The sequence below is a fragment of the Ahaetulla prasina genome, chromosome 6 (assembly GCF_028640845.1).
Source record: "Ahaetulla prasina isolate Xishuangbanna chromosome 6, ASM2864084v1, whole genome shotgun sequence".
Lineage (NCBI taxonomy): Eukaryota > Metazoa > Chordata > Lepidosauria > Squamata > Colubridae > Ahaetulla > Ahaetulla prasina.
This window is the reverse complement of record NC_080544.1, coordinates 86,733,007-86,758,437: the sequence shown is the minus strand read 5'-3', so window position 1 is coordinate 86,758,437 and position 25,431 is coordinate 86,733,007. Positions and strand designations below refer to the sequence as shown.

At 36.5% G+C, this 25,431-nt stretch overlaps 1 protein-coding gene across 4 annotated transcripts in view; it reads right to left on the bottom strand.

The window, feature by feature from the left end:
* Positions 1–25,431, bottom strand: part of RSRC1 (arginine and serine rich coiled-coil 1) — a 167,357-nt gene that overhangs the window by 33,525 nt on the left and 108,401 nt on the right. For all 4 annotated transcript variants that reach the window (XM_058187369.1, XM_058187368.1, XM_058187370.1 and 1 more), the window contains one exon: positions 7,374–7,439. In XM_058187369.1, the coding sequence (XP_058043352.1) occupies positions 7,374–7,439 (66 nt within the window). The remainder of the gene's footprint in view (positions 1–7,373; positions 7,440–25,431) is intronic.

Below are 25,431 nucleotides of genomic sequence, written 5' to 3'. Positions count from 1 at the left end.
ACCCTCTCCATTGGGGCCAATAATTCGCCTCCAACAGTCAGCCGCGGTTGCAGCTGGCTGTACCGGGATGCCGGCATCCACAGCCATTCAGTCTTGGAGGGGTTGAGCTTGAGCCTGTTTCTCCCCATCCAGACCCGCACGGCCTCCAAACACCGAGACAACACTTTGACAGCTTCATTGGGGTGGTCCGGGGTGGAAATGTACAGCTGGGTGTCATCCGCGTACAGTTGATAACTCACCCCAAAACCACTGATGACCTCACCCAGCGGCTTCATATAGATGTTGAACAGGAGAGGCAAGAGAACCGATCCCTGTGGCACCCCACAAAGGAGGCGCCTCGAGGTCGATCTCTGCCCCCCTGCCAACACTGTCTGCGATCGGTCGGAGAGATAGGACGAGAACCACGAAAACACGGTGCCTCCCACTCCTAAACTCCCCAACCGTCGCAGCAGGATACCATGGTCGATGGTATCGAAAGCCGCTGAGAGATCTAGGAGAACCAGGGCAGAGGAATAACCCCTATCCCGGGCCCTCCAGAGGTCATCCACCAACGCGACCAAAGCTGTCTCCGTGCTGTACCCGGGTCGGAAACCGGACTGGAACGGGTCTAGATAGACAGATTCATCCAGGTACTGGGGTAACTGATGTGCCACCACACTCTCAACAACCTTCGCTACAAAGCAAAGGTTGGAAACTGGACGACAGTTACCTAAAACAGCCGGGTCCAGGGAGGGCTTCTTGAGGAGGGGCCTCACCACCGCCTCTTTCAAGGCGGTGGGAACAACACCCTCCCCCAAGGAAGCGTTGACAATTCCCTGGAGCCAGCCTTGTGTCACCTCCCGGGTGGCCAGCACCAACCAGGAAGGACACGGGTCCAATAAACATGTGGTAGCATTCAGCCGTCCCAGCAACCTGTCCATGTCCTCGGGAGCCACAGGATCAAACTCCTCCCAGATGGTCTCAACAAGACTAGCCTCCGTCACCTCGCCCGAAACTACCCAATTTTGGTCCAGACCGTCCCGAAGCTGAGCGATTTTGTCAAACAGATACCTGCTAAAATCCTCAGCACAACCCTGTAAGGGATCATCGCCCCCCCCCCCCGGTGTAGGAGGGAGCGAGTCACCCTAAACAGGGAGGCTGGGCGGTTCTCTGCTGACGCAATGAGGGTAGAAACATAGGCCCGCTTGGCCTCCCTCAATGCCACTAGATAGGTCTGGGTAAAAGACCTAACTAGTGTACGGTCAGCTTCGGAACGGCTGGACCTCCAAGCGCTCTCTAGACGTCTTCTCCGGCGCTTCATCTCTCTCAGCTCCTCGGAGAACCAAGGAGCTGGTTGAGACCTACGCCGGGTCAGAGGCCGCAAAGGCATGACACGGTCCAAGGCTCCCGTCGCGGCCTGTTCCCAGGCCGCAACAAGCTCCTCGGCAGAGCCATGGGCCAGATCGCCAGGGAACAGCCCAAGCTCCATCAGGAACCTCTCCGGGTCCATCAGTCGCCTGGGACGGAACCAACGCATTGGTCCCGTCTCCCTGCGGTGTTGAGCGGCGGTCCGAAAGTCCAGACGAAGGAGAGAGTGATCTGACCATGACAAAGGTTCATTAGCTAATTCTCGTACATCCAGATCACTCAACCACTGTCCAGAGACAAAAATCAGATCCAGTGTGTTTCCCCCAACGTGGGTGGGGCCGTCAACTAATTGGGTCAGGTCCATGGCCATCATGGAGGCCATGAACTCCCGAGCCGCCGTTGACAACATACCGGCTGATGGCAGGTTGAAGTCCCCCACGACCATAAGCCTAGGGATATCAACCGCCAACCCGGCTATCATCTCCAGCAACTCAGGCAGGGCTGTTGTCACGCAGCAAGGAGCCAGGTACGTGATCAACAAGCCCACCTGCACCCTACGTCCCCACTTCACGTAAAGGGATTCACAACCGGCTATCTGAGGTACAGTGGCCTCCATCGGCTCTAGACTCTCCCTAATAATGACCGCCACCCCTCTACCCCTACCTTGGGCCCTCGGCTGATGAAATGCCCGGAAACCTGGTGGGCACATCTCCACCAGAGGCATCCCTCCTTCAATGCCCAACCAAATCTCCGAGATGCCCATAAGGTCCGCAGCCCCCCCCCCCGTATAAGATCATGAATCAGGGGGGCTTTATTTGCTACGGATCTGGCATTACATAACATCAGCCGAAGGTCCAAGCCCTGAGGAGACTGGCCACTCGGGAAACGGGAAAAGTCTGAGGGGCCGGAGCGTGCAATCGCTTTTAAACAGCGAGTGCGCACCCCCTGAACATGATACGGCCCTCCCCTTCCGCCATATCTGCCTCTCCCACTTACCGTACTGATGGAACAACCCTCTGAACTTGGAACGAGAAGCTCCCCCTTTACCTCCGGACCTGATAAAAAAGTGCCGCGAGCAATCGCAAGAACTGGCTACCTCCCCAATGGGTTTCCCCCGATACCCGTTTTTACCCTCCCACCCCTTAAAAATTGCTTATCTAAAAAATCCCATAGGTTCTTTTTCAACGCATGCCATCTCTCTGGGTCCCAAAACCCATCATTGAGATAGGCCCTCGATAACGTAGAGGGCCATTTCTGCGAGGCGGAGGACCCTCGCAGATGATGGAGTTCAGCCGAAGAGTAAATCATATCTCGAATCAGGCATAAATGGCGCAATGTGTCTCTCATCCGTAGAAGATGGTAAAGCAGTCATATTTGGGTCGATGACATAAGACCCACAAATGGTAAAAACGATGGACATTCACACACGGAATCCTCTTTCCAGATGTTAAAATAGTCGGTGCCAGCATCCTCCCCCTATAAACACCATACACCCCCAAAAAGGGTATGTAGGAGAGGAGGGGGAGGAACCCAAGATAGGGCTGATCGTAACTTGGACTAGCCAAAAAGCTAACCCAAAGCCCACGCGTGATCTTAAAGCGTTCCTAATAGGTAGCCCCAGCTACCCCCAGAAGCTACTCCGAAGGGGGGGGAGACTTGCTCCAGAGTCTAAACTCCCCAAGTCAGAGTCCTGAGTTCGGGGGGGCGGGGGAAGGAAGGAATATCCACAGAGAAATAACTAGTCCATCGCCGAACCACAGCAAGAACGACCCAGCCCAAGGCAGTCCATCCAGTCCAGAAAGTGTCCAAGGGAAGGGGAACAAGGAGGAAGGAGTCTACTGCCATTTCCACCGCCGGAAAGGCTCCGACACCGTCCAGATCCACAACGGACGTCCTCGCCATCACCGTCGCGGCCATGGCCATGCCCCCCCCAACGATCCTCGCTCCATACAGGACCTTGCTGGGGCTCCTCGATTGTATCTCCACCGTTCCCAGCGAAAAGTCGCACCCCTGAACATGATACGGCCCTCCCCTTCCGCCATATCTGCCTCTCCCACTTACCGTACTGATGGAACAACCCTCTGAACTTGGAACGAGAAGCTCCCCCTTTACCTCCGGACCTGATAAAAAAGTGCCGCGAGCAATCGCAAGAACTGGCTACCTCCCCAATGGGTTTCCCCCGATACCCGTTTTTACCCTCCCACCCCTTAAAAATTGCTTATCTAAAAAATCCCATAGGTTCTTTTTCAACGCATGCCATCTCTCTGGGTCCCAAAACCCATCATTGAGATAGGCCCTCGATAACGTAGAGGGCCATTTCTGCGAGGCGGAGGACCCTCGCAGATGATGGAGTTCAGCCGAAGAGTAAATCATATCTCGAATCAGGCATAAATGGCGCAATGTGTCTCTCATCCGTAGAAGATGGTAAAGCAGTCATATTTGGGTCGATGACATAAGACCCACAAATGGTAAAAACGATAGACAATTCTCACACGGAATCCTCTTTCCAGATGTTAAAATAGTCGGTGCCAGCATCCTCCCCCTATAAACACCATACACCCCCAAAAAGGGTATGTAGGAGAGGAGGGGGAGGAACCCAAGATAGGGCTGATCGTAACTTGGACTAGCCAAAAAGCTAACCCAAAGCCCACGCGTGATCTTAAAGCGTTCCTAATAGGTAGCCCCAGCTACCCCCAGAAGCTACTCCGAAGGGGGGGGAGACTTGCTCCAGAGTCTAAACTCCCCAAGTCAGAGTCCTGAGTTCGGGGGGGCGGGGGAAGGAAGGAATATCCACAGAGAAATAACTAGTCCATCGCCGAATCACAGCAAGAACGACCCAGCCCAAGGCAGTCCATCCAGTCCAGAAAGTGTCCAAGGGAAGGGGAACAAGGAGGAAGGAGTCTACTGCCATTTCCACCGCCGGAAAGGCTCCGACACCGTCCAGATCCACAACGGACGTCCTCGCCATCACCGTCGCGGCCATGGCCATGCCCCCCCCAACGATCCTCGCTCCATACAGGACCTTGCTGGGGCTCCTCGATTGTATCTCCACCGTTCCCAGCGAAAAGTAGAGACTGGGCAGAAAACCCCTCTCGCTACCAACGCTGCCGTCACCCCCCCCCCCCCGGCAGCAAAAAGTTCGAAAGCAAGCTGCCGGGGGAGTAGGCCGGAATAGGCTGATATAGGCTGGAACGCCAGCCTGGAGAATGGGCCGAGGTAGGCCGAGGTAGGCCAAGACGCCGCCCCACCCCACACAAAGATGGCCACCACCATTTCGCTGCCGTTCGGCTCCTGGCTCGGTGCTCGGCAGCCACGAAGCTCTCAGGGGCGATAAACCCCTCTCGTGGCTGTCGGGATGATCTCCCACCCGGCCAGGGGACCCAGGCAGCCCAGGTCGTCCACCAGCTGCATCTGCGAACAGAGAGAATGCAGCCTTGCTGCTCCGAGAGCCGGTTAGTCGTCCATCTTGGACATGCGCAGAACCTTAACTGAAGTAAACCTTAGCTAAGTAGAACCTTAGCTGAAGTAAAGCATAGCCAAAAGGAGCAGTAATTATAGGTAAGTGAGGAGGGGGCATTAGGTGGGCATGGATGGGGGCTCTTGTAAGTGGGGGCTGTTAAAAAACGCCTGTGAGGATCAGGCAAGTCATCTGGGATTTTAAAGATTTAAAGATTTTAAAAGCTCCTCTGACGATCTCAGCTGAAGTTCCCTCATAGTAGCTCAGAACCTCTTATAATTGTTTTAACAAGCTCTTTGGCTGAAGAGCTTGTAGAAAACATGTTTTTAAAGGTTCTGGTGATGAGGAACTCAGGTGAGATCGCCAGAGGACCCTTTTAAAACTTTTTTTAAAAAAAGAATTTAAAGGCTCTGTCGATCCCGCTGAGCCGCAGGCTTTTTTTTAACTTTTAAAGGCATGTTTTCGGCTGAAGAAAAACTGCTTTTAAAAGTAAAAAAAAACACCTCTGCTGATGGTCCGGCTCAGCAGAGGCAGGGGGCGGGGCCAGGGATTTTTGCTATCGGTCCTCCAAACCAGCAGCCTCCATTGCTACCGGATCGGGCAAGCCGGTCTGAACCGGGAGCATTTCACCCCGGATCTGCATCAATCAGATCAAAGGATAGTTATTTGTTTGTTGGTTATAGCATTTTTAAACAGTTGAAATATATTCTGATGTAATTAGAAGTCAAGCTAATAACCGATGCATAATGCATAATACTATGGACCTCTTGAAATCATTGGTTTTTATTATTAAACTGATAGCTCATCAGATGAAATTTAAGATATTGATTCTTTAAAGCTCTAAATGACCTTGCTCTAAGTTCTCCTGGCATATAATTATTTCCAATCAAAAGACAAATCTTTCTTCAAAAAGTCCTGATTCATGCTGAACAAATGGAAGAAGGTATTCTATATCATTTCCCAACTTACAGAATGTTCTCTCTTCAAAATTAGACTCGCCTCATCTCCTCATCTTCAAGGAGACCTCAAGTTCAGGAAGAAGCTTTGAAATGATTGATTCAATTTTTCATACATACATTTTTATCTGGGTTTTAACAGTTCATTTATTTATTACATTTATTGGCCATCTATCTTAGAAATCATGTGCACATATATTGTAATAGGGACAAGATATGGTAAAAGTGAAATAAACAGAAACAATGAAAAATAGGAAACAGAAAGTATTAGAAATGAATTCTTAAAATTAATGGACTATTAAAATGAGTAGTTTTATATCTTCATTTTTTATTCATGTTTTATGTTTTTCTTTTTTCATTTTGTTTAATTTTTTACTTTAATTTGTACAGTATATATATTTATTTTAATTTATTTTATAATAATTTTATTAGGTTGACATATTTGCTACAATTATTAATATTAAGAAAATGTGTAATATATAAAATATATATAAAAGAAATATATGCTTTTAACATTTAATAAAAATAATTAGAAGACAGAATGAATAAAAATGGCACCAATGTCAGTGAAATTTCATTAGAAACTGATTTGAGCATGTGAATGGCATTCGTTAGTCCCTTCCTAATTGTAAACTTGTTGTAAATTGTCCTTGAAAAGAAGGTATGCTACTGAAAATTGAAATCAACAGCAGTTAATACATTAAACAGAGCTTACATTGAAGAAATCTTCACTGGCAAAATTTACATATCAAATAATAAAAGCAAGATCATTTGCATAGAAAAGGTCCTCAGCCAATTTATGTTAACAACCACAAAAATACAGACAGATACATGCATATAGAAGCTTTTAAAAAGTATTTGCAGACATAAATAGTCATAAATATTTTTATGGATTAAAAGAAATACAAAGTGCAACATATTTTTACTGATCCATACCTAACAAACTATTGGTTCACAAAGAAGCCATTGAAAAATAGGTTTTAATTTGTTTATAAATTACTTGATCTTAGAAATAAATACTGATATATGACATTTCAAAGCATGTGTTTTATATGGTTGTTCAAAAGTAACTAAACCAGGAAAACAGTCATTAAAATGGCAATTGCTATTCAAACTCAGCAAATGTACAGTAATGAGCTTTGAACCAAGACAAGATAGTTTCACATGTAGACTAATGGGAATCCATCTGTGCATGGATCTTTGTTCAATAAAAACATCAATTCAGTGAATGCATGCTGAAAAATGAGCATGACTCCCATATTAGAATTATTAGAAAAGAAACAGAAAGTATGGCCATTATAGCAATATCTTTAACATAAATCTTTAACATAACCATACTTAAAATACAGGCCTACAGTTCTGGTCACCATATTTCCAAAAGGATATGGAGACTTAATTAAGCCTTTACATCATATGATGAGAGACAGAATTTCTTCATACAAATATAGCTCCCTCCTATCTTATTATATAGAATGTGGGATCATAAAAATTGATTGAGTGGTAGGAGGCTTAGAATAGTATTTAATATGAAATTGCTACATGTTAATTCCAACATGCAATCTAAAAATCACAAATAGAAATTGAGAAAACCAGAGGAAACACAGATAAATTACCTTCTTTTTTCTTCTTCGCTTCTTCTTCGCTTCTCTCTTTTGCTTTCAATGCTTCATCAGCTTTAGCTAAAAATAATGTATTGACATGACAATTAGCTCTATAATAAACAGATCTGGAAAATGTAATATACTTAGAAACATCATAGTCATTTGAATTTCTGATGGATAGACCTGGACAGCGCCTTTTTATATAAATTTAGCATAACATTGCTATAACTAAATCTCAGATACCGAATGAAATTTTATTGTATTTTTTTTGTAAATGACTCTTCTTAAATGTGAATTCCTATTCTCAATGTCTTTCCCAAGGACATCCTTCCAAAAAGCATCTGCCTTTGGGACTAAAAGTAAATGTAATTTCAGAATGATTCTTCAAAGACAAGGCAAAACTTAATCCTTCCAAACAGTCCTGAACATTTCAAAATGTAACAATAAGGAACAGGAAAAAGAAAAAGTGCTGGATACCAAGAAAATTCAGTGAATCCTTCACTTTCATAGCTTGTAACTCCTTGAAGAAGTTGATGTAACTGAACAGGCAATGTTTCTAGGTTAATAGGACAACAAATCTCTCACTTTGTTATTTTGTCTAAACAAAATAGCTATTCATACATCTGTGTAATAATATTCTTTCTTGAAAAACAAACAGCTTCAGAAAAATATAGCACCCAAACCATTTTAAAAGCCATATGCGGACTTCAGCAAATACTACCTGGGAATATTCCAGGCTAAGTCTCCATTTCCAGAGCATGGTTGTCTAGCACAAAGAAACTCTAAAAGCTACAGTATATATGTTTGATATATTATCCAAATGGCATATAATCTGGAAATGGGAGTGAATGGATGGAACACACCAAATTTCCTAGAATGCATTGCAGATGTCTTCAAGACTGATCACAAGATCACTCTAATTAAGTCCAGACCTATCAATTACTGAATTTAACATCTCTCTTCCTTCCAACCCTAGTATGTTCAGTAGAAATTATATTCAAGGCCATATTTATTTCAAATTTAAGGGCCTGATCTACTGGGACAAAATTTGTATCTTTTGCAAATCAGAAGCTCCTTGCAGATGAAGCCTTCTCTTTAATTCTTTTCAATGCTGAAAACTCTCAATGAAGAGAGGTAAATTTAGTCGTCTTTCTTTAGCAAAAAAGGACATTTAGTCAGACAGAAGTTAGTTTATAGATAGTTTTTCTACTGAGTCAAACCGGTATTTTAAAATATTCTTTAAATGGTTACGGTGATACTTGAAATAATGCTAGATCAGTTTGAATGTGGATACATTATTCCACCCCATTGCCTTGCTAGACGACGGAAAGGAACATGAAGTGGATGTCTAGAATATCCCAAAACACAGAGTTGCACAGAAAGTGCTGTATGAAGAATGGCATGATCAGCATGTAACTGGACTACAGGATGAAATAAATTCTCTATACAGGCAGAATATCATTTCATGGATAAGACCCTCTTTTTCTTTTTCAGTGCAAACTATAAGGCTGTATTTAATCCATGTTATGACAGCACTTTTTAAAACAGAATCTTCTTTTAGAAATATTTCCTCTTATTACTTAATTAAGTACAAGTTGCTCAACTGCAAGGGTTTTAAACACTTTACTACAGATGTTAAAGAAGATTAAAAATATACAGCACAGTAACAAGGGACTATCAATATACTCTGTAAATTAATTAAATTTCTGTTCTAGCACATCATTTATTCTGAAGCATTAATGTCTCAAAGGGGCCATTCTCTTTTATTGCTATCTCACTGCATGATGAGTGAACTTAGAGAATAATATCTAATAGCATTATAGTTGATGAAATATTAAGTTTTTTAAAACATTGCTTTGTCAAAAGATAGAGAAGCATAATGTAGGTAGTTATATTCTAGACCAGCTCTTACTATGCAATAAATCCATTAAAGAGCAACAGTTTCAAATATTAGTCTTCTATACCAACATATTTGTTATATGAATATTCAATTGATTTAGTAAGCATGAAAGGCATGAATACCACATGACCAACAAATTTAAAATCGAATATCTCTTTTCAGTTGGTATCTATGCCTTCTTAAAATACACAGCTTAAATACTGATGTTCTGAAATAACAGCACCAATTACAGAGACATCTGTTTCCATTTACAAGCTTTTAGATACACTTAGAGTACATTTTAAATCATGAAATATTAAAACTTTTCTGCCAGCGATCTCTTTACAAGAATGTATTAAATTAGATAATAAAACAAACCACTGGTAACTATAAAGATTTTTACTTCATTTACACTTATTCACACTAGTACAAAGGTAAGGATAATAGAAATTTCATTTAAATTTAATTTTGGTTATATGTGTAATTGTAGCTATACCCCTTGAGTCATGGAAATGTTCAGCTTATGTTTCTTTCAAATTACCTTCTCAGATTCACATTTCACTCTTTATAACTATCTTCAATATGTATTAGTAAAGCTCATTAGAATGAAATTTAATAATGCAAACATTAGGTGGGTTTCAAGATCCTCCATTATCAACACAAGATGGATTGCTTATATATAGCTCTTGGGCCAACCAGGCAAAATTTAGATTCAATAAACTAGCAGGCTTAAATTTGATTTATTTATTCCACCATGCCAGTGCGTTCTTCATAACTGATGTTTTCTGCATAGGAAGAGTTTATTGGATTTAAAAAAAATAATAGCTAGCTCATAAGTAAAAATGCCATCTCATAGTTAGAAATGCATTTTTATACACTGAAGAACTTATACTGCCAATCTTTTTTCAGTAGTATACAATTTTTAAATATTTTATTTTCCATTCCTATTGATTACTTTGAATACAGCAGCATCCTAAAAATCTGTCTGTCTACATCTCATTGAGATACTCAAAGCAGAATGCATAATACTCCCTTCTCTTTTCACATAATGGGTGTAGGAAACTATTGGAACCAGATGATGGAGGAGGAGGAGCAGGAGGAAGAGTAGGAGTTGTTGTTCGGTGAAAGTGAGAAGAGAGCAAACCCATTGGCAATGGCCACTGGGGAAAAAACATTTCAGAGACTGTCTATAAATCTGTCTGAGAACTTATTTCTATACCTTTCAAGATTATGTTTTTACCTTGATTAGCATTACAATGTCTTTCTGAAATCCTTGTGGTTGTTAATTTACCATAGAACATGGCATTATGTATGAGGTAAACTGGGCTAAGAGAAAGAAACTCCAGTCATCCAGTGACCCTACCATGGATGAAGATAGATGAGAAACTGGTCTTTCTTTCAATCGAACATCTGAACTGTTATATCACACTAATATGATCCCAAAACTGAAATGTTTTACTTAACCCATTTGTAAAGTTAATTCTAAAATCATTCAGAATTCTTTACAAGTAACTTTAAAAAATAGAAGCCAATTGGAGTAAGGCACCAGGCTAGAAACTTGAGACTATAAATTCCATCATAGGCACAAAGCCAACTAATCTCTTATATTCCAAGAGTATGTTCCACACCACAGTCCTGCGAATAACTGCCTCTTAGCAACTTTTATCCAAAAGCAACTGATAACTTTGGTCCAAAAAAAGTTGGATAACTTTGATCCTCATGATAAATATTGAAACCTATATTAATTTAGATTGTGAAGCTTCATTTAGACATGAGATTTGCGGAGTGAGTACTGGGCCTTCATGCCTTTAATGATAAGCAACATTATACATACTGCTGAAAAGCAGTAAAAAATAGAAAGATAAATTAAAAGTGTAAGAAAAAGAAGCATAATGTACAATTCCGTACAAAAAAACCCTTCATTTCTATCACATTCATAGAATGCTTCATACATTGCCTTTTATTTTTAAAAATTCTTCCTCTTTCTTCCCGAAGATCTCATCCAGTCATGACTTTCTCAGTCTTTGCCTTTCACTTAAGCTTTCACTCCTTTATTATATATTTATTTTGTAATTCAGTCCTCATTTATTCTCTCTCTATGACCAAGTCACCTCAACAACTTTTATATATTGGCATTTTGTATTCAATATATGTTCATTATATACTATCTCATCTTCTTTTGTCAGACAAATATCTTAAATAACCCATTCTCACTACATTTAGCTAATATTCATGTTTCTTCTGCCATATCTGTCTCTTCCATACGACAAACTAGACAGAAGCAGAACCCTTTTTCCTCTTTTAACAAATATTCATTCTTTGGAACAGACCACATTTACTATCTATATACTTACTATCTTTCTATCTATCAGAAAAGACATATTTTAGCATTTCTCCAACAATTTTCCAATCTTTAGTAAACTTTCACCAAGGTAGAAAAGTTCATTTATTTGCCTCTTTTTCATCATTTATGTAGAAATTGTTAATCAAGAGGAAAAAAAAGGAAGAAATGACAGCTCCTTGAAAGAAATTATATTCCCCACACTGTGTATTTCCAGCTTCTTTTCCACAATGTAGCTGCCAGTGTAACCTGTCGTAGGGGCTACAGAACTGTCACCACAGCTTGGTATTTAAGGATAGTGACTATAAAAAATAATACAGGAAAGTCAAGTGGAGACTATGCATATCAAAGCTTAAAGTAATTAATTTTGAGAAGGAAGCCCTCTTTTATATAATCTATGTTCTTTTTTTGTGTATCTATGTAGAAAATCAGAACACAGTGGCATCTGAAAGATTAATAAATTATACATTCCATTTATTAGTCTTTAAGATGCCACAGTATTCTGATTCATTAGTTTGAAAAGAGAAATGCTTACTACTACTAGGTCATGAACACAAATGTGCACATCGGTCTTTAATAGCAGTGGATTGCAAGGTCTTTTTTTAAATAAATGAAATATCATATAGTATAACATGCAATATCACACATTAGAGAATCAATTAATGAGTCACATTCAATAAAATATAACCTCAAGAATATAGTCAACCCTATATAGATAGGCTTTGTTTATATGGAACCAATTACTTATTAGTATTAATGAAACCATGTCAAACCTACAAATAGCAAAGATAACTGCCTTTATTTTGGGGGGAAATTCAACAGAACAGAAATATACAATTTTTAACAATAGGATTTAATCATATACTATTTTGATTTTAGGAAATGTAATTGTAAAGTATAAACAAAATCTGAGCAATATTAAAAATCAAGCCAAACTTCAAAATTAAGGAAAATGAAACATCTATTGAAAATATGTGCATTTGCACATTTTTAATTTCTGTTTTCCTGTCCAAAATTCACTATCATTACTATATGTAAAATCTGTGAACAAAAGTCCAGATTAGATCCTTCAAAAAAGAATCAGATTTAGATAATACTGAACCTAGATTTTAACAACAAGAAGACTGTGAAAGGTATCTTTTTCTTTAGTGTATTTTAGGAGTACAAATATTTACATTTTTCCTGATTTAAAACATCATCCTATGCATGTTTATCATGTCAATCTCAGTGAGTTCATTGTTAATTAGTTACATGGAGGGGTATCTCCTGCTCCCCTCCCCCAAGAAAAATGGAAATACTGAAAGGTAACCATATTATATAATAAGTGATATTTAATTCCGTCATACTATAATTTGTTAGTACAAGCATAATTAGATTATAATGTGTTATCCAGGTCTTTGTTCCAACTACAAGGACAAAAGCAGAGCTTCAATTTAAGGACAAAACCATGTTTTTAGATAAATCCTCTGGAAAAGCTTTCAGTCGCTGTACGTAATATAAATATAAAATAGTCATGCTGTGAACATTTCTACATAGTTTCCCATGACCTTTCTTATATAACTATATTATTTATATTTAGGAATATTTTTTTTTGCTTTTATAAACTTAAAAGGAGAATTAGCAGCACTGCAAGTAATGTAATAAAATAATTCCATACGCTTTGATTTTCAAAAAAGTAAATAATAGGTTAGAGTAGAAATTGCAAATAAAGAAGTCTAAGAGCTAGAATAGAAGAGTATTAAACTTCTGATTCTATTTTAATGACTTCCATTTAGATACTGTCAATGAATCATGAAGGCAACACTTATTCATAAAGAACCAGATATTCACTAGATGGCGCAACAAGAATAATTTATATCTTTATTTAAGCATGCAGTCTGTCTGTTGGAATGAAACAAATGCAATGACGGATAAATCACTCATTTTTGGTTGCTGGTCTAATCCTGAAGTATTAAATTAAACTAAAATATTTTCATCTGTTTCCCCATGAATGCAGCTAGAAAAAATTATGCTGGAATAAAAGCAAATAATACTTTTAATAAATATAAAAAAAATTAGAAAAAAGTATTGCTTCAAAGCAAGCAGATGATACTCATTTTGACTGTATTTCTACAGATACAATGATATTTTGGAAAATTTAGATGAAAATCGTGCTACTAAATATTTGTTTTCATATCTTTTTCTCAGATTGAATTAATTTATATTTATAGTTATATGTACAGCAAATGTACAGCATATGTTTAAACTTGCTGAAAACTCTCTATATAATTCTTGTACATTTGTTCAATGGATAATGTCATATACTAGTTATAGCATTATTTTGTTCATTAGCTATAAACAAAATACACACATATATCACCAAACAATATTTGGAATCATATTAAATAATGCAACATCATCATGGGAAGGTCCAATAAAAATGCAGTTTTTCAAATAATGCTTTGAGCCACATAAATTTTATTGAGAAACATTATAAATAAATTTAAATTGTGCCAAGTTTTGGTACCCTGGATTTTTAGCATACAAATTTCTAAATATAATTGACCTGATATATATATATAAATCTTGAAGCTAGCAAGCATCTTCTAAGTCCATTAATTTAAATTATTTAAATCTAGAAAAACTAAATTTACCAGGAATGTTAACTTTCTAATCTTAGATCTGTACGATTGGAGGAGGGGGGGAAGAGAGAATAGAATGCAGATATACAACTTATAGCAGCAGGATGTGATACAATCAGATAAACCTCCCCAAAGACTTTACAAATCCTGGTTACTACTACTGTATTAAGACCGTGTTTCTCATCACTTAATGCTTATTTTCATCACTTTGCTTAAAATATTGATAATCAATTAGAGCTACGTCTGTTTTGCCACCGAATCTGTGTCACAGTCTATCAGACTGTCAGGGCCAATTCAATCCTCATTCAAAGTTAATTTTTTCTTCATAAATCTGCCTTTCGAGGAGTCATTAGGCGCAGAACATAGCCTGAGGTGCAATCACCTATTCTCTTTCATTAGTGGCAGGCAGAGTAGGTGAGGGAGATTATTAGAACTTTGGAATGATCACAAAGCAGCGTGCTGCCTGTCAGATCCCCCCAACATTTAATTCATCTAGCCAACTCACCAGCACTCTTGCCAACAGTTTTAAATGGACATTATTCATGAACATCTGTGACATGCTGAATATTCTGTGCTACAAATGATGAAAAAGCAAGGCACCCTTTGACTTTAAAATTAATTCTATGGTCAAAACAATTAACAATATAACCCACATGCTTGTGATGTTATTTTTAGTCATCAGGAAAAAGAAAGTTTTTTTAAAAAAAAAAACACCTTGCACTATATTCTTAAGATGAGAAACATTTCAATGTACTAAGTCTTACAATAAAAACTAATGCAACATTTTCTTTATGTAGGAGTTTGAGTAGTTTTCTTTGTGCTATTTAATATATTAAGTGGTTAGTTAACCACACTATAAAAACCCTTTGATGTGTTTATGAAGAGGAGTGAAATGAATTTATACATTTAATTTTAATACAATACCATGTTATGTTAGAGTGCAGTTTCTTCTCATAATGGGAACCATATATAGCAGATGAAAACATTATTTCTAATTATCAAGCATAAATACAATATGTCTGATAATAAAAAAATATGTTATAGATAGTTGCCCATCTATATGGGAAAAAAATTATACACATTGGGGTGGTCTAGAAGTACTGTTAATAAATAAAAATAAATCTATCTTCAGATAGCTCATTTTGTAATAAAAATACTAAAGATGCATAGATCGTCAGATCTGATTTCCAAATAATATCTCAGAGTACGCAGGTATGTAGATCTAGCATCTCTCTGCATCACCATGAAGCAGTTATGTCTTTCTCCAGAATCACATTACTGCAGTATTGCAGACAAGCACTTTTCATATTCCTGTCCACTCCAAAGCAATATTCAGAAATCAAATTTGAAGCACTGCACAGCTGCAGTGTGTCTCCTATTTACCTATAGAAAGTTAACCCTGAAGTAAAGGGTTAAAAAGGCACATTAAAAAGGCAAGATGGCAAAGAATGTGTTTGCTTCTTTTAGATTAACTACAGCTTAGGTGGCTCGTTCTTTTTAAAAATACACCATTTGAATAAATATACTGTAGTATTATTAATTAAGAAGGTCTTCGGCATTCAAAAGATTGGACACAAACCCCTTTCAAAGAAAATTATTGTGCATTATCCTAACAAACATACACAACAAGAAACACAAACAGATGCACACATAATGCCAAGAATCCAAGAACCACTGCAACCGATAGGTAAGATACTATTAGAGCATTCACAGGCATTTTAGAAAATAAAAGTTTGAAGAACTGAATGTCCATGACTACATCCTCTAGAAAAAAAAAAGACTTAAAGAGGTAACTGTCAGAGCAAGGGAAACAAGAGATTAAAAGAATCAGTGAAATCAGTCATGAATAAATTGAATGATCATAATTTAAGATTTAAGCAGAAAAGGATATATTTAAAAAACATTTGCAAACAAATTCCAGTTGAATAGATTATTGTAGAGCAGGGCTATCAAACTTGTGGCCTGCGAGCTTGATGCATCACATGCTGGCCACGCCCATGCCCGGTTTAGCAAAGGGGGAAAAAAGTCCCGATATATCATGTGACACCGCCATGACGACACAAGTTTGATATCCCTGTTGTAGAGAATTAAGAAACAAAAGCAGATACACAGGTACAACAGACAAAATTGGGAAGGGTTAAATAGAGAAGTCTAAATCAGAAGAAAATGGAGATTCGAAAGAAATAGAGGCAGTCCTCAACTTACAACAGTTCATTTAGAGACCATTCATAGTTACAATGGTACTGAAAAAAGTGACTTATGACCATTGCAGCATCCATATGATGATGTGATCAAAATTTAGACACTTGGCAACTGACTCATATTTAAGACAGTTGCAATATCCCAGGGTCATATAATTAGCTTTTGCAACCTTCTGAAAAGCAAAGTCAGTGGAGAAGCCAGATTTACTTAACATCATATTACTTACTTACAATTGCAATGATTCACTTAATAACTGTGGCAAGAAAGGTCTTAAAATAGAGCAAAACTCACTTAACAACTGTTAAATTTTGGGCTCAATTGTGGCTATAAGTCGAGGACTAGCTGTAATAAGTGTGGAAATGTGGAAGAGTCTGAACAGAACTGCGGCTTTGCATTTGACATCCCTGGAATAAAATATAAAGTCTGAAGATCTAAAATTAAGACTAAAGGAAAATATGCAAAATATAACTCATATTAATTATTTTAACATATATAAAGTAGCCAATTTTTCGTTAAAAAAAACTAGAAAAGCAAATGTGAAATTATATCCTGTATTTCTATTTCTCCCCACACTTAATTGAAATGTCCCTTTTGAAACTTACATAGTAAGTTTGCCACTTACATAGCACAAGTTTTATCTTTTACAGAGGATAAAAGATGTATAACAGCCAAAAACCAGAAAGAGCTTGGTAGCACCTTTTCTGATTTACTGATTAAAACATGTAAGGTTTTGTGTACTACATCTGAGTTTGCTATTGTGCAAATCTTTGTAATTTAGACCTTTGAACAATTTAAAATATGTTTTATTTTACTTGAATAGTTAAGAAAAACGTAAACTCAAAATCAGTGACAGATCAGTAATTCAGATTTAAATATTATATAGATTGCATTGTTTGTAATCCCTTGCTAATGAACAGAATGTAACATCTGATTGAAAACTGAAGTTATAATGGAAACAAATAATTTGCCACATTAGAATATTTAGACTGAAAATCGGAGGTTAGGATGATCTAAATTAGATTTAAATTTCCATTAAGCCAAGAAAATTCCTGAATCATTCACTTACGTCAAAACCACAGAACATTAAAGAATCATTGTAAAGAAGAATATACAAGAGAATACAGCTGATTATTCTACACCAAGATTAGTAGGAAGTTATATGGATATGGATGTTTAAAATCCGAAATGGGTCTGGGACTTCCGGTTTGGCTCCGCTTCGTGGAGAGCAGCTATAATTTAGGTGCTAACTCCCTAGTCTGTAAAGCTGTCAGGACATCGTAAATCTGGGTCCGACAGCTTGGAATTCTTTCCTTCGGGCAAAGAAGGAAAGATGAGCAATTAAGTTGAGGTTGAGATGCCCTAATAAGCTTTTAAAGCTTGCGGGAAGTTCTCCTTCTATAACCTGATAAGCTCCTGGCTGGGTGAGGCATTTGCCTTTATGGCAAACAAACGAAGCGTCCAATTTCCACGGCAGGAATTGATTTATGATGGATTGTAACGTGGACGGAGCAGAAACTGGAGTTCTAGCACTTGTTTGTAAGAAGATTGTAAGCCCCTGAGGATTTATTTGCTGCGAAGATAGGAGAGAGAAGTGGAATGTGTGTATTGAAAACGAAAGTAGAAATGCTTACTAACGGCTAGTGTTGAAATAGAAGAAAGAAGATACATAGAAACATACTGACTAAACGGAAGACATGAGAATTTTATGATTTATATCTTTTCTTTTTCTTTGGGATTATAGTATTTAGAAGAAAAGTTTTTTGAATTTTTTTTTCTCTAAGTATTTTTTTTTCTCTTGGTCTGTTATTAAGTTATATTTTTTTTTAAAAAATGGCTTTTAAACAAATAGTGCCAAAAGTGTGTCGAAATAGAAGATATATAGGAAGATACTGACTAAATGGAAGAAATGAGAATCTTATGATTTATATTTTTTCTTCTTCTTTGGGATTATAGTGATTTAGAAGATAAGTTTTTTTGAAACTTTCTTTTCTAATTTTTTTTCTTTCTTTTTCTTGGTCTATTATTAAGCTATCTTTTTTTTTTTAAATGGCTTTTAAGCAAATAGTGCCAAAAGTCATTAAAAACTTTGAAATTTCTTCAGCTCAGATTCAAAAATTAAAAGAAGAAATCAAAAAGGAAGTAAGAAATTCTTTACAGGAGTTTTTGGAGAGTCACTTTTTAGAAATAGATCAAAAATTTGACGAAATAGAGAAAGAGATGTTGGATTTCAAGGAAGTGGTGGAAGAGCAGAAGAGGGAAATGAAAATGGTAAAGGATGCAATTGCGCAAATATTAAGCTCTTGTATTCAGATGCAGGATGATCTTGCAGAAATTAATAAAGCTAATTTAGAGTTGCAAAGGAAAATAGAAGAAATTCAAAAAAATCAAAACAATTGGAACTTAGATAATAAGATGGAAGATATAAAGGCAAAGGTAGATAGGGCAGATGAAGAAAGAGTAATATTACAATATAGATTAATGGAATATGCTATAAGGGTGAGGGGGTTGAAACAAAATAGGAAGGAAAATTTAAAGGAGATTTTTACGCAAGCCTTTGCCCAGATAAAGGGTGTGGAGCCAGAAGATTTTGAGACTAATATTGAAAGAATTTATCGTGTTAATTCTTGGTGGGCAAGACAAAATAGAGTACCTAGGGATGTGGTTATTTATTTTACAACTAAAAAGGTTAGGTATGAAATTTTGCAAGCCTTTTATAAAAATAAATTTCAGATATTGGGACAAGATATAAAAATGATGAAGGAAATTCCTCCTAAAATGTTAAGAAACAGAAGAGAATTTGCTTTTTTGGTGGATGAGTTTAAGAAATATCAGATATATTTTAGATGGTAAGTCCCAATGGGTTTGTCAGTGAATTTTAGAGGTAGAAAGTATTTTCTTAATTCAGTTATGAAAGCGAGACATTTTTATATTAATGTTTTAAAGAGTGGGAATCCTTTGTTGTTAGATGCTAAGTTAGCTGGTTTGGAAATGATGGAAAATAGAATGGAAGATGGGAGGAATGTTTAAGATGTGAATATGATGATTATGGTTAATTTTTGGAATTGATTTGTTTAGGATATAAATTATAGGATTTTTGTTATTTGCTATTTGTATAGTATAAATCTATGGGATGATATTACTCAATTGTGAAGGATGGAAAGTGAAATTTATGAATTTAGATAATGTGGATGTAATGATTTTAACTGTTTACTGTTATATTGTGGATGTAGTTTAAATGATTATTTGCTTGATATTTGATTGATGGAGTAGTATTGGAAGATTGAATATTAAATCTTATGACAATTGAAGAAATATATAAGTGATGAAAATTTGAATTTGAGAAGCTGGATTGTAATTTAAGAAATGGACATGAAATTTGAAGGAATATACAAGTGGGCGGGGGAAAATTTTTTTGAACTTTAGAAGATGGACTAATTTTTAAAATGGACTGTAAGAAGAATGGACATTAAATGTTATGGCAATTGAAGAAATATATAAGTGATAAAAATTTGAGTTCGAGAAGATGGACTGTAATTTGAGAAATGGACTTATGAAATTTGAAGGAATATACAAGTGGAAAAAAAAATTGAATTTGAGAAGATGGATTAATTTTAAAAATGGACTGTAAGAAGAAGTAATATGTGAAGTTGGTATTGTTTCTTTTCTTTTCTTTTCTTTTCGTTTTTTATTATTCTTTCCTATCTTTTTATTTTTATTGTGAGGGGATTTATAGTTTTAAATTTTTTAAGGTGGGAGGTTATGTATATTTTGTATACTTTAGCTTGTGATTGTTGGTCATAATACCGGTATTTGCTCTGGGAAGTCTGGGGGAGGGGAGGAGGGGAAGGGGAAATGATACATGGATTGATTATTAATGTACAGTAATTTTGAAGATATGAAATTAAAAATTTAAAATGATATTGGGGATGCTCGACTGACATTTCAGGAAGAAAAGGAGAGAGGAGTAGAAGGAGGGAAGAAAGTAGGTAGGAAAGTGTAGAGAAGGAGGAGGGGAATAAGAGGGTTAGATAGGGTGGAAGAAGGGAGGAGTGGAGAAGGAGGAGAGGAAATAGTAAAGTGAAGGAGATGAAGGATGGGAAAGTAGTAGAGGGTAGAGAGGGAGATTGTGTAGTAAGGAAGTGGCAGTCGGGCAGGCCTGAATCAGTAATAAATAAAAATTAATGATTAATGATGGATAATAATTTGTACATAAATATGATGTTGAAAAATGGAAATAAAAAATTATTTAAAAAAATAAAAAAATAAAATCTGAAATGTGTCTGAAAATAGGATTAGGATAAATTGGTAGAACTGTTGGAGACGGGCTACAAAAGCTTTAAAAAAGACTTTTCTTTTAGTCCTGATACATCCGAGTCACATTTCTTGCAAAAATGGAAGTCTTCTCTGAATGTTCCTATATCCTGTATCTGTTTACATTCTACCAATTAGCAAAAAATATTTTTATTTAAGCATAATGTTTGTGTATAAATTTGCCAGCTGCTAATTTGAATGAGTCATATCTTTTTTTCACAGTTGCTTTATTTTATTAGTAGTAACCCTGACCATCATTTCTCAGGGGAATATGATCTGTTCTAGACTGAGCAATCTCAAAATAGCAAATTGCAATTGATTTAATGACGGAATTTGAATTGCAATAGCTAAGAAGGTAGGTTGAGTTTTTGGTGAATGCTCAGGTCCAGAAAAAACACAGGGAAAGTAAGATCCTGCCTCCTAGCTAGGGAGGAGGTACAGGTGAAAGCCATTCTTTCAAGAATCCAAGGGTAGAAAACCAGAGAGTCCTGTCCAGTCATAGCTCTTAGAAACAAGAGCAGAGTTAGATGGTGGAGAGCCAATGAGGCAATGGTTTCTGTGGTCTGTGTTAATTGAAGATTCAAACACCAAAATTCTACAAGCCAATCTAAGTCTGAGAATAGAACAAGTCTATGGAAATGCTGGTCCATTTTTGAAGAGTTATTTCAATAGAAAGCAAGGTCCTGGAGGCAGCTCCTCAGCAGCCCCAGCTGCATGTGTGGCTGTAGTAGGGGCATTATCTTTGCTTCTTGAAAAGCCTTTACTCTGGGCTTTGAAATTTCTGCATATCCTGGGGCTAGGTGCCCTGCCAGGATCAGGCTCCTCATTATCTGAGTCTGTCCTCACCTGCTCCCTGGTCTGCTTTGGTGATTGGCTCTCTGCTCAATTGCTGACTCATAGGAGTGATAGTAAACCATAAAAAAGCAGAGTATGAATTCAGTAATTAATAACCACTGGTCTGCTGAAAAAAGATATATCATTAACAGAGAGAGCTACAAGCCTCCAGACTTCCTAAAGTCTGTCTATTCCAAACATGCAGATTAATGTGTGTAATAAATGAAATATGATTCTTGACATTCTATCATCTAGCTTTTCTTTGGAATGGATATCAACATTATTTCCATCCTTTGTGGCTCTCCTGCTCTGTCCAGATAAAACACCCCCCCCCCCGCAGCACCCACACATTCGTTACATAGGACACCTTCCACTTCCCATGCATCTGGAGTTATGATAGTAACCAGGGCTGCTGGGGTTGCCATTGCTAAGTGACATGGACACTTGACATCATGCTTTAAGTTCACATTGCTTAGCAATGGAAATCCCAGTCTCAATTGTGGTACTAAATCAAGGAATACCTGTAGTTCATAACTGCTTACTTTTATAAAATATATATTTATAAAGGCAAACAATGTATTAATATAACAATGCAAACAAGCAGATTATATTAGTTTTAAAACATTGAGGAAAAAATAGATTACCAACTATTAATGGCCAAGCAGGATGTGCTGTGAGTAGATAAGTTTAAAGTACAAGGTAAACATCTTGTTTGTGTCCTGAAGCTTTGTTTCCTGTCTTGCCCTACACTTTACCCTGTCAGTAGGATCCATTCTGAACTGTTTTAAAACAAGACTACTGCAATATATTGATCTTCTTTATATCCCCAGAATAATAAATTTCCAGACAACAGAACACAAACTGGGCAGAACTGTTTAATTACATCTGTGCTGAAAGGAAATCATTGATCAGTGGTAGTATGGGAAAATAAACTGCCCCCAAAACAGATCAAAGTCGATGAAATAACCAACTACGTGCCCCATTTGGGACTTTTTTTAGGTTAGTGCTTATGGACAAGTAAAAGAGGTTATACTGACACCACTTTCTTTCTGAAGCTCTCCCTGGCAGTTTTCATGCTCTGAGCATAGTTTTTGATTACTCTAATTAAATTTAATATCGCCAACAGATCTTCCTATTGATCCCTTAAATCTCTTTATAAATAGTAAATTAAAAGACATGAGTGAGGGCTCTAGAGGTTAACAGGTAGTTTTAATGATTTCATCATAACAATTTTTTCCAATGTTTCTTGCTGTTGGATATTAATATCACAGGTGAATTATTATTTTTAGAAATGGTAAAACATTGATTAGTTATCATTTTTACCAATATAATTGCTACTATTTTCCACAATAACTACTGTATTATTTCACTGGATAAAAAAAAATAGTTACACAGTAGCAAATTAGGGCTTGTGTATAAATACTAAGTGTTACAGTGAAGAGTTTTATTGCATTTTACTTTACATGATTTCCTTACGGCCCACTACCCAACTTTGGGCAGTTTATAATAATAATATTTAAAACTATAAAACCAATCAGTTCAAGTCAACATTCTAAAAAACATTCAAAAACAATATTGTATGACATTTAAATCCTAGTATGAATTTTGAATACATTTTCATTTAATTTCCAGCTTTTACCACACCTGTTAATTGTTGCTATCCAGATCATCAATTACACATTTAATATTGTATATTTGTATGAAATAAACATCTCAAGAATGGAGTCACAAATACTTGTGCAACAGAATGATTATCTGATTTAGTCATTTGCAGTCATAAGAATAATAAACCTATATACTTTCTGTCACATTCACATAATAACTCACCTTTTAACTACTACTACTATTGTTCTGAGATTCTAACTTTTTTCTAGCAGAAATATGCCCTTCTCATTTGTCATTTCCTTTTCCTTCAAGTAATTTTCATTACTTAATTCCAAATGGCATCAACTTATGGTTTAGCTCAGTTATATAAAGAATGGCTAAATTACAGCAGGATTGAAACCAGGTTCATCTGTTGTTTCCATATAAAAAGCTGTCAAACATCTTTATATTAAACATGATCTATTCAAGAAAGAATCATTCAAAGTAAAAAAGAAAACAGATTTACTAGCTATCTTATATTTACAGTTATAAATGCTGCTAATTCCATTAATGCAAATACTGTTCTAAACTATATACAATAGTAAAAGATAATAGTCCTTTAGTTTGTATAAAAGAATGGTTATAAGATTACATTTCAGTGTTCCATGTATCACTAAACTTCATTTCCCAAGTGTTTCGGCAGCATAGTCAGTGTCAGAAAATGCTAAAAATTGAGGTTTGCCAATAACTGGAGGATTACATAGTGCCCACACCTTTATGAAGTTTTTAGCATTAGCATCCAATATACAATGCTGTCTTCTTGTATTATAAGTAAGTACTTAAAACAAATGTTTTTCTTTAAGTATACTTCAAGTTATAAATCAAAGACTAATACAACAAATTCTATTCAACAATGAAACTGTGCATTTTGCATTCACAATTTTTCCCCCAAAAGCACATATATTTATATTAATTTAATGAATCAAAGCAGTGTTGTTATCTATATTCCTTCCAGTAAGAATGAATTAGCTATGTAAAATACAATCTAATCCAATCCAATCCATAATTAAATAAACTATTTAAAAAGAATTGCTTTTTGCAACATTTCACAATGTGTATTTTTATGGAAATCTGAAATATTAAGCAATATCAAGGATAAGATTTTAAATTAAATGTATCATTTAGATAACTTAAAAACAGTTTACTTTTACAATGAAAAAGGATGGGAAACATCAGCCTCATTGTTTCAAGTACTACATGCTTCACCACTCCATTAAAGAACATAATTTAATCAGTTTGTATTTTCTCAGGGAAATCTCATTCAGAGAAATTTTACTGCCATCTATCTAAATAGTAAATAATTATTATTGTCTCAAAATGAGTTTTCGTTTGCCAAAGGCAAATCCACTGCTGTTACTGTTCAGCTCTGTCAGAGAAAACAAGAAGTTAAAAAGGTTATAAAGATACCATTAACAGCATGGGACTGCCTCGTCAGGACTCAAAAGTGCTTAGTAATTGAGGCTTTTATTCATAGTGTATTAAGATCCATATAAATAGCACAGTTAATATGATGCTTTAGGCTTTATTTGGCTGCAACCTGGCAATAATCACCTACCACAGCTGAATTTAGCAAATTAATCTGCTGGAGAGTACAGCTAATTTTATCATATTTTTTTTTAAAGTAAAGACTTTAAAGTAACAATAGCATATGGCTTAAAGGCATGTTTTAGATTTGACCAAGGCAAAAAATGAAAAAGTTTAAAATACTGAAGCTAATTTGTCTAGTAGCAAGTATTTCCTCTGGAATTATCATGGGATGAGGAGGGGGAGGACAAATATATTTTCCTTATTGATACACTTTATTGTTTTTAGGAACAGGGTAGTTAATAATTGACATGTTATTATATTAAAAAATATAAACGCATAGCAAAATGGGATCTTATCACACAAGCTGCAGGCATAGATCTAGAGCAATTATAATTCTGTCCCTGATAATTATGACAAACAGAAATCTACACAGATATGTGAATGCTCTCAATTAAACAAAAGCACCATTTTATATTACCTAAAGTATATGAGGCCAGAAGTGTGTTAGTAACAAGCAAAATGAACATTTTATATGTGAATGTAGAAGATATTCAGTTCTAACTCCCAATTAATTAATTTGAATCTATAGTTAGGGATGCCACTTACATATCATGCAAAAACAGGAAGTTTTGAAGAAAAAGGTAAAAATATATTCTCAAAAAGAAGTCAAAGAGGAAACAGATTTGCACAGTATGTACTACTTTTAATAAC